At 37.8% G+C, this 10,973-nt stretch overlaps 1 protein-coding gene across 1 annotated transcript in view; it reads left to right on the top strand.

Annotated features, from left to right (window-relative positions):
* The first annotated feature begins 385 nt into the window (after positions 1-385).
* LOC306887127 (eukaryotic translation initiation factor 3 subunit E-A) overlaps positions 386-10,973 on the top strand; it is a 46,101-nt gene continuing 35,513 nt past the window's right edge. The window contains exons 1-4 of the mRNA XM_079444664.1: positions 386-525; positions 1,474-1,591; positions 1,687-1,804; positions 9,140-9,182. Coding sequence (XP_079300790.1) covers positions 436-525; positions 1,474-1,591; positions 1,687-1,804; positions 9,140-9,182 — 369 coding nt within the window. The 5' untranslated portion in view covers positions 386-435. The remainder of the gene's footprint in view (positions 526-1,473; positions 1,592-1,686; positions 1,805-9,139; positions 9,183-10,973) is intronic.

Below are 10,973 nucleotides of genomic sequence, written 5' to 3'. Positions count from 1 at the left end.
TATTCTATCATATTATATTAGCAAAGAGTAGTTAATTTGTATTAATACAATTACATTTTATTTACATTTATTCTGTTCTGTTTTTCGAGTAAGTTTTATATTATTAAACCTAATTGTTTTCATTTTTTTCCTAAATTTATTTTATTGTTTTATTACTTATTTTGACTTTATTTCATTTCTAGAAGTGTTGATCACAGTATTTTTTATAATTTAAACTAGGCTATAGTATTCTGTTCTGCGAACTTTATTCTATTACCTTCTATTAGAGTAAACATCTTTATAGATGTTTGAAGCAGTGCGTTTCCTTTGATACTGTGTGACACTTCCACCATTCATTTACCTGCAGATGCAGCCCATGGTGCGTTGGACTGTGTGAACGCACTTTATTAAATAAAGTTTTTCCTGTTTTGAAACGCGTCCTCTTCCGTTGTCAACATGGCGGAATACGATCTGACCACCAAAATCGCCCACTTTTTGGATAGGCATCTCGTTTTCCCACTGCTGGAATTCCTCTCAGTAAAAGAGGTACAAGTGTATCTTATATTGGTATTTGAAAGCGTGCTGTAGCACTGTTTGTATGTAGAAGGCGACAAAGCTACTACCACGTGCGCGCGTTACTGTAGCCACAATAGCGTTGCCGGTGTTCTGTCGATTTGTGCTAACTTACTCAGATTTTCCTACCTCCCATTAAAACAGTAGGTAGTACAATTCGACAACGAAAAATGCTACCTGTTAATTATGATTTATTAATGTCTACACCTACCACAACCCTAAACCTATCCTTACAGTAATGCAAATACAGTAATTATGTGTCATATTCGCGGTGGGATACAGCTACCGGAAACCAACAATAAATACATAAATAGCACAAATCGACACCGGTAGTGTGTAAACGAAAGATATAACTCATGATTTCAGTCGGTAATCAAATAATAACAGAGCCAGCAGACTTTTAAAATGAATAACAGACAGTCTTTTCCTACTATAACTAAGCCTCCTATTAGTTTTTTTGCTCAAAACCCAGTAAGCTGCCTAACTAGACAGTATTGAAACTAGCTAGAGACAGCTGACAGATCTGTTACTTTGTCTCGGCTTGTCATAGAGCTGTTTACATTTATCTCTTACATCTTTTGCTTACATGGATGTAGAACGGTTGGCTTTGTGGTGTTGTCTTCATTGTTTTAGTCCTCACCAAGATATATAATGTTAACTGATCTGGCAAAGACAGATGAGGTTTTGTTGAAATCTATAAATAACTTGTGACAGTCTTCAAAGAACCAGTAAGAATTGTTGAAACCCAGTATTTGTTATATGTGTGTATTTGTCAGCAATAGTGTGTTCATGAATTTACATTATAGCCGTTACAGTTTGTTGCAACAAGAATACAATTTTATGCATTGGCAGAAATAGACGTTATAAAAGTATCTTTCGTTCTGAATGTACTGATGTACAGTTTCCATCACTGTTTTCTAGATCTACAATGAGCACGAGCTCTTCCATGGAAAGCTGGATCTCCTCAGTGACACCAACATGGTGGACTTCGCCATGGATGTATACAGGAATTTATTTCCTGACAAAGAAATACCCAACTGTGAGTGGATTAACGATCTTCTGCGATGAAAGATGCCTAATGTGATGCACGGGAGTTGACTTCATGAGATTTATATCAATTTCAATCTTTTGCAGCTCTCAGAGAAAAGAGAACTGAAGTTGTGGCTCAACTGAAACAACTTCAATCTGAGACCGAGCCAATTGTGAAGGTGTTTGAGGACCCAGAGACCATGAGGCAGATGCAGTCAACAAGGTAAATGCATGCTAATAGCATAACTCTTCAGTTATCACATACTTTGTCTTGTCATTTTATTTATTAAAATGTTTTATTGCTGTAACTGTGTATCTAAATATTGGTGTACATAAGCTGTTTGTAAGTTCCTTTAACACATCCGTTTAGATTGCGATTAAGTTATTCCTTGTCTCCTCGTATGAAACTTCAAGTGATTAAAGCAAAAAGCCTTACTTGACACTCAGACTAAAAGTTATTATTAAATACATTTTTGTTTAAATATTCATTAGTTTTTGAATTTCAGTTCTGTTGAATTGTTTATTTATTTAATTTTTGGTGCATATGCCATTGTGGTACAGGCAAAATGTTAGTGTGCCAATAAAGCAAACGGAATCAATAAACCCAATATAAAAAATTCAGAGTAAAGCAATGCTCTTTTGCGGCTCATTTCTGTATCCAGATGTGTTTGACCGAACAGATGCCCCAAAGTCTGTTACTTTGGATGATCTGCCAATGAGGTATTTAGTACACGCTTTAGGGTGTATTGTGGTTGGCTTGAAATTAAAAGCGACCTTTCTGTACTTTATAGTAGATTGTGTAGACCTTTACTTGTCTGCGGTTTTTACTGGAAGACCATGGAGAATCTTTTAAATGTTGTGACAGTAGTTTAGTCATTTTCTATTCCAAGCAACAGCTAAGATGGTACTTTACTTACTTTCTTGTTCATCTAATGTAAGTTGAACAGTGTTCAATTGCACAGTTTAGACAAGACAGTCCTCAGGGATGTGGGATGGAACCCTGCTCGATGCTAGACGATACTCCAAACAGAACATTTGTGGCTCTTTTTCTGGAAGGTCGGGCTTAAGTGCCATTTAATTAAGTGGATGGCAGAACATCAGCTGGCATTTGTAATCACAATCGGTTTGTATTTGATTGAAATTGCCATGTGGATGAGTATATGGTTTCATTCTGCAAATTTCAGAAGAGCAGAATGCTAGAGCATCCTGCGGTGAGTTTCAGGGAGGCTACTTTTCGATTTTTTTTTTTTCAGATGCTGACTTTGCCGTAATTAAAATATTTTGGTTAAACACAGTCCTTATCCAGTGCTTGCTTTTCTTTGATGGATGTTCCCCATTTCTAGCTGCCGGCCAATCTAGATGTTTTAGGTTTTAATATGTGGTGTATTAGGGATTAGAGATGTTTTTATTTAATTAGAAGAAGGTTGTTACACTGATCACTGTAGAGATATTACAGTGGAGATATTCTCAAATAGTCATCTCCATTAGCAGTTGGACGTATTTGCTGGATTAGTAACAGTGGATTCTTGTTGATTATGTTGGATTGAAAATACATTGTTCTGCTCTCAATCAGTCGCCATCAAACCTAGACAGAAGAGACAGCATAGCTTTGACTTAGTGGCCGGTTTATCCACTGTATTTGATGTGATTTAGGTCTGATCTTGAGACTGCTATAGGCTTGAAATGTCAAAGAGTTCAAATATTTGAATCTCTGCCGATGCTCTATGCCAGGGATTTCCAAGCTTTTTTGTCAGCTGGGCCTTTTTGGCCTAAGATATTTACTCGAAGTACCCCTGAGATTTTAAGTAAATATCATTTTAACAAGACATGTGTGCCCATGATGCTCTAATGTCGATAATAATGGCTGCATGGTATGCAGGTCAACTCCATTCATTCATTCATTCATTCATTCAAATTGTACATGTGTATGATTTGAGAGATGATTAGCTTTACATTAATTCACAAAACCAGAAAAACTGTATATATTAAATATATAAATTTACAACTAGAATGGCAAATCAAAATACATTGGCATGTATCTTTTAGTTGTTTGAGTAGCATTTAAGTAATTAAGTAAAAAAAAAAGGTCAGTTAGTGTTTTTATCAATATTATTTTGTTGAGATTAAATTATTTTACATTTACTGTTTATTTGACCATTTGTTGCTCTAAAGATTAGTGTTGTTAATTTGGATCATTTTTGTCTGTACCTTTGACATGGTGCACATTTTTAGGTGTTTGTGAGTGTATTAAATTAAGCTTTGTGGGTTTTGGAGATTTAGTATAGAAACTAGATTTTTGTAAACTAGATTTTTTACATATCCTAAAGAAAATTAGTGGTATTTCCTTTTGCAAAAGACACTATGATGCCAGAGTGTTATATTGCAGTTGTTAGTGTGTTCTGTGTTATTCTTACTGCGATTCTATACTCAAAATCTGAAGTAATTGTTTATATCTCTCCTCAAAAAGCTGCACAAATTGAGGCATCATTCATATCCTTAGCATAAACCATGTACAATGTATTCTCTAAAGTTTAATACTTGAGGTTGGGGGGTTTGTTGAAATTCGTTTAAAATTTGCTCGCCATAGCAATTGTCGCTAATTACTTGGAGCTGTTTTGTATCTCTGTTTTGTGTCTCTGTTTAGTGTGTGAATCTTTTGCCCCCCACCAACAGACCAAAGTGGAGGCAGGAGCTGAGGCCACGATCTGTACTTAGTTATTGTTTAATTGCTCGCTTTGACTAGCGCTAATACCGCACCGAGCTTCTATATATTTTATCAGGCTACCGCTGTGTGTTTGTGGTGTCTCACAGTGAGAAATCTCAGTAGGTGGTATTGCCTTCCCTAGACATTTTTAAAGACCAGTTTGCATTTCGTTTCTCCAAAACATGTTCTTTTATCACAGTTCAGGATTAAGTTTGTGGCGTTAGAACCAGGCGCAGTCTTAATTAACCCACTCAAATGGATGTCTGCTCTTCATTAACGAGCGGCTTTGAAGTTTACTTGTTCGATCTGAATATTTCGGGTTTCGGATGGCATTTTTCGGTGTCTGGAGTTTCACAGGCCGAGACGACCACGAGGAAGTGCAGATCAGGACTCGTCTTTATTTGTTCTTTTATTTGTTAATAGCTGCTCGTGTGTGACGTGTTTCTTTTTAAACCGCGTCGTCGGATGTTTACTGGATCAGCTCTCTGACAATGTCGCTCACGGGGCGGATGCTATAAGCAGGTGATATCATGTTTGGAAATCTGTCAGGACCATTGTCCAGGAGTGTTAGGACATATGGAGTGGCGATAGATTTTTTTTTTTTTCTCTAACAGACTGAGCATGATGGATGGATGAGCTGCGCTGAATGGCTGAGGGCCGAGTTATCTCGCAGTTCCCTCAGCACCAATACATTGACCTCCATAGCAAAACCTGCTCGGCCTGTTCCTCGTTTCAATCCAGATGGGAGGTGGTGAGAGCTGACAGAGTAAAGATGTAATGTCCTCTTCAGCAGACAGATAAACATGGATTGACTGTTAGTTTTTGGAGATATTAGGTGAGGGCTGAGGATGTTGGTTGAATGCAGAAATGCTCAGTAAGGACAGTATACTGGGTCCTAACCAGGTTTTGTGCAACAGTTTTTAGCAACAAGACAAGCAATTTAAAACAATCAGTGTTCTAATCAGTAGATATTTAATGTTTAAAAACATAGTTTACCAAAAATGTGATGTTTTACACTATTTCTTTTGTAAATCACAAAAGGAGACATTTTTAAGAACGTTCACACTGCTCTCTTCAATACAGTGCAATAAATGGGGACTTAAAAAAAAATGTGGTCCTCATGATTTTTGCTGTATATTCTAATCTTCTAAAGCTCTGTGATAGCTTTGTGTAAGGAACTGAAGACTGAAATTGAAGTTGTTTAAATAAAAATTTAGCTTGAGAGTTGCACCATTCACTTTCATTGTATTGAAAAGAACAGCTTGGACATTCAGCTATAAATAACCTTTTGTTTCACATGAGTCATAAAGATTATTAGGACACTGCTTAAGGAGTGTCCCAGCAAGAGTCCCAGCATCTGTCAGATGATAGTGGATAGTGAAACAGAAGCAGTTCTGCAGGAGAACGCCTTTATAAACAGCCTTTGAACCTCCCCACAAATAAAACAAAGATGCAACCTCCTCTTTCTGTCTGGAGCACAGCTTCGTTTGCCGAATTCTTCAGAGGCCGGCCACATTTGGCGGAGGTGGTCGTGTGGTAAGCATGCTTACCAGCCCCCCGTGCTGAGCATTTTGCCAAATCTTAATAATACTCACCAATAGCAGTAGATTCTTTCCATCTCACCTGGGGCCTGTTCCATAAAAGACGCTAAGAAAAGCGGGGATTAAAGTCCAAAACCTGACTTGAAATAACCTAACAAATCAATCGGGACTAAAGCGGTTTCATAAAGGACAATTCAAGTTAACGCAATCTGACTAATTCGATCCAGGTTCAATGAGTCAGGATAATGTGATGAACACGCTTATTCTGAAGCAGCCCTTAATGTCGATCATGGATCAATTCGATCCACCATGGCAAACACTGAATATTTGTGCTGTTTAACGCATTTGAAACATTGTGTTTTCCTCAGTGCATAACTGACACGTCACAGGTATATTTTTCCTCTGTAAATGTCAGAAAGTCATGCAAATATATCCATTTAGCTGTCAGGAGTGGGCGAGGCTTACGCGAGAGAACGAGCGCTGCGGCGCGCATGCGCGCTACACAGACGGAGCAGGATAGAATAATAGTGCAAGAATTCTGAATAAAATATACATTTTGCTAAAAATATTTGTTGTTGGACATTAGTTTGTTGTTAGGTACAGCTGTCATAAATTCAGAGAGAAAGGCTGCATGGTTAGAAACTTCTGATCAACTGAATGCACTAGTAGCCACAATGTTAAAATGTCATTAGCCTACATTTTGGGCACAATACATTAAATACAGTTGGTTGTAGCCTATTTTTTTTTTTATTTGATTATTTAAGGTGTATTTTCTGTATACTTTTATTTTTGGGCCGATAATAAATTCAACTGATTGTATGTGAGAGAGTCAGTGGTGATATTGATGCGTTCCTATTGGTCAGTGTTAGAGGAGCTCAGCTTAGCCAGACAGTTAGCCTGCTCTTGACCAGGTTAGTTTGCCAGCATAAGTTGCCACAGTGACTGAGCTTGAGCTATGGTAATTTTGCTTTCAGAAACCAAATCAAGTGAAAATAAATCAGAATTACTGAAATAAGCCTGGCTTATTTGGTAAACTTGTTTTATGGAACAGGCCCCTGGTGAGGGGGGACCTTAGAGACCTTATTCTCTATTTCTTTAATTAGTGGTGTTTCCTTGGGAATATTTACTAAGGCTCATATTTAGGCTTATTGGTTTTTCTAAACCCCAGTATTAAATGTTGGTGTGTTACTCATCCTTCAAAGTTTGTGCTCCGGATATGAATTATACCTCAACTCATGAGGCTGGTTGAGAAATTAGTACTATTTCAAGTAATCAGGCTTGCTATTTTTGCCTGGCGGATGATAAAAAAAAAGAAAATCATACTTTTTTTTTTTTTTACTGAAGAAGACCATTAGGCGTATCTGTTTTCTTTCACTTCTGGCATAGGGGCGAGTTGAGATGTGTCGGGGAGTAATGAGAAGAGAGAGGGACAACAGGATAAGGGAATGTTTTGTGGCAGTTTTGAATTAGTCGCCCATGTGATCACTATAGCTCAATGTATTAGAGCACATTACCACTAAGCCACAGCTCCAACCTTCTTTCTTTTATATTTTTTGAATGTGTGTGTATGTACAGTGGCATGCGAAAGTTTGGGAACTCCTTGCAAAATCTGTGAACATGTGAATAATTTTAACAAAATAAGAGAGATCATACAAAACGTATTTTTTTTTAAATTTTTATTTAGTACTCTCCTGAGTAAGATATTTTACATAAAAGATGTTTGCATGTAGTCCACAAGACAAAAATAGCTGAAATTATTAAAATAACCCCATTCAAATGTTTGGGAACCCTTGGTTCTTAATACTGTGTGTGATTACCTGGATGATCTACGACTGTTTTTTTTATTTTTATTTAATCACATTTTTTGTGATGGTTGTTCATGAGTCCCTTGTTTGTTCTGAACAGTTAAACTGAGCACTGTTCTTCAGAAAAAATCCTCCATGCCCTGCAGATTCTTCAGTTTTCCAGCATCTTTTGCACATTTGAACCCTTTCCAGCAGTAAGTGTATGATTTTGAGATCCATCTTTTCACACTGAGGATGATTGAGGGACTCAAACACAACTGTTAAAAAAGGTTCAAACATTCACTGATACTCCTGAAGGAAACACGATGCATTAAGAGCCAGGGGGTGAAAACTTTTGAATAGGATGAATGTGTCAATTTTTCTTCTGTTGAAATATATATTTTTCCATTTAGTACAGAAGATACTTGCATGTGTCCTGGAAGACAAATTAAGTACAATTTACCTTGATCTTCAAATTCAAAAAGTTTTCACCCCAGGCTCTCATGTAAACAACTTTTATGTTAATGTCTTACTGAGGAAAGTACTAAATAAAAATAACATGCATTTTGTATGATCTCTCTTATTTTGTTAAAATTATTCTCATTTTCACAGATTCTGCAAGGGGTTCCCAAACGTTCGCATGCCTCTTTATATCATTAGCTGACGTATCAATGTGTCCTATGGTGTGACAGCAAAAATGTAAAAAAAAAAAACCTCTCTCATGCTATTAGTAACTCTAAGAATGAAGTTTTTTTCCTACATTTTTGCTATGTCACACCATAGGACACAGTCCCATATATACATACATACGCGTCACATTTTAGTACTGTCCACATCAAATTAAATTTACAAGTTGTTTAATGTACATAGAAAGCATATTACATGCAAGAAAAGTGTCGTCTTTAATGTTTCAAATAATGTTTGTTTCAAATATCAAAATATGGGTGCAGTGTTCCTTCATTCAGTGTAACAGATATGTATGTATGTAAACAATAGCGTATTTATTCTGACCTGTGCTTATTTAAAAATTATAAAAATAAAAGAATAAGGGATCATACTACATTGTATTATATTTTAAATGTTTAATAACTTCTTGCTGATAAATGGTTAAAACCTAGTTGTTTGAAGGATAGTGGCAAAGATTGTTAAAGATTTAAATTTGCAGTTAATTAGTATTTTGGGGGCTGCACTGTGATCCTTAAATAGTCTTTTAATGTCATCTAATGATTGTTGTTTTAAATATGTCTGATTCAAAAAATTAAATTAAAATAGGACACATTTTAATGTACAGAGAAAAAAAAAATTAAAGCTGTTTATTAATATTGTTTTTGATGCTTGAAAACCACTTTTTGTCTTTGACCCATATGTGTGTGTGTAATTTAAATATTAAATAACATTTATTTATGATTTTCACTTAGATGAGTCATTATGAGAACGTTTACCTTTAGAAAATACGTTTACATTTAGTTTTTCTTCCACTCTTGCAACCTTAAGAAACCCTTGCTAACCCCAAAATGTTTGTCTTCCAGGGACGGGCGTATGCTGTTCGACTATCTGGCTGACAAGCATGGCGTAAGTACTTCTGCTGACTCTTCCACCCCTCTGAGGAGTTCTCATGACTCTTCTATGAACCCAGTGTTGTTTTGGGGGGCCAACGGGAGGGGCAGCCCTGAGCAGCAACACATTAAATGACTTCCCAAAACCTTAAGTCATTTTCGGGGATTTTATGGCTTGCAGAAATTTCTGTGGACATTTTCATTCTGTGGCGAATTGTTCAGAATAAACGGAACAGCTCGGGACCCGTGGGTATGGCCTCAAGAATGCTGGGGATTCTATATTTGACTTGACGGCACTCCCACCCCAGCATCCTGAAACTGACCTGAGGCCTGTCCTCAGTGCACCTTCGCTGCACGGGCTGCGCCATCTTTACGACACAATCCTCATCTTAACAGCCCTTTTGTCGCCACCCCCAGGAAGGCCCCTGTAGCCTTAACGATATCTGCACTAGGGCTCTAGTTTACTGTGACCACACAGACACACACACAATGAGCTCTCTGTTCTGAGACGCTCTGCCAGCAAGTTTCCCAAGCGTGATCTACCGTACTGTCCGTCAAACTGCTGGTACTCTCTGGTCAATGCTGTTAGCTGAACTTGAGAATTGCAGTTTAAAATGGTGAGACGATAATCTTGAGGTCACATGAGGTCATGTGTTGTTATAGTTTTCCTGACGAGGTTCAATGATAGTGTACAGATAATTTTTAAGTATTTTCAGTGAATTATTTAAAGATTTATTCAAAGTAGGGCTGCACGATACATCGTTTCAGCATCGATATCGCAATGTGCGCATCCGCGATAGTCACATCGCAGTGAAGTGACATACATACTGCCAAGTATGGTGACCCATACTCGGAATTCGTGCTCTGCATTTAACCCATCCAACATGCACACACACACAGCAGTGAACACACACACCGTGAACATACACCCGGAGCAGTGGGCAGCCATTTATGCTGCGGCGCCCGGTGAGCAGTTGGGGGTTCGGTGCCTTGCTCAAGGGCACCTCAGTCGTGGTATTGAGGGTGGAGAGAGTGCTGGACATTCACCCCCCCCCACTGCAATCCCTGCCGGATTACGAGTCCGACTCTCTAACCATTAGGCCACGACTTCCCAATAACTTCCCAACGCAGGATATGCGTTGTTTTGTATAACGATTGTTATATTTATACAGATGTCGCGTTGCGCTGCCCCGCACGGTCTACACTGGACGTGACAAACTTTGTGTCAGTACTTCATGAAAAATAACTAGGGATTTACTTTTGGGGATTTGCCGTGTCGCGCCGCATCCATTGTAGACAGCATCGCTGATTATAATGGGTTCTATTGCATTTTGCCGCGTTGCGCCACTTATAGACATGGTGAGAGCCACGCAGATGCACGTTAGCACTGTATCCCGTTCATCTCCGTGTCTATTTGTGCCTGAAACATATGACACATGCGCGCGAAACTGTCAAAATGCATGTCTCTGCAAGTATCCTTGTAAACACGGTGGCTTAGGTGAAGGTAAACAATTGAGAAAGATAGTATTGGTTCACAGCAGTTTAATGTTCCTGAGCCTTTCTGTGTCATGAATGTTAATCAAACAACAAAACGGAGATACAGGTCCTTCTCAAAGAATTAGCATATTGTGATAAAGTTCATTATTTTCTGTAATGTACTGATAAACATTAGACTTTCATATATTTTAGATTCATTACAACACAACTGAAGTAGTTCAAGCCTTTTATTGTTTTAATATTGATGATTTTGGCATACAGCTCATGAAAACCCAAAATTCCTATCTCAAAAAATTAGCATATTTCATCC

The sequence above is a fragment of the Barbus barbus genome (genome assembly GCF_936440315.1).
Source record: "Barbus barbus genome assembly, chromosome: 21".
In the NCBI taxonomy this organism is placed as follows: Eukaryota; Metazoa; Chordata; class Actinopteri; order Cypriniformes; family Cyprinidae; genus Barbus; species Barbus barbus.
Note: the sequence above shows the minus strand (reverse complement) of the source record. Positions and strands in the feature narration are given on the sequence as shown.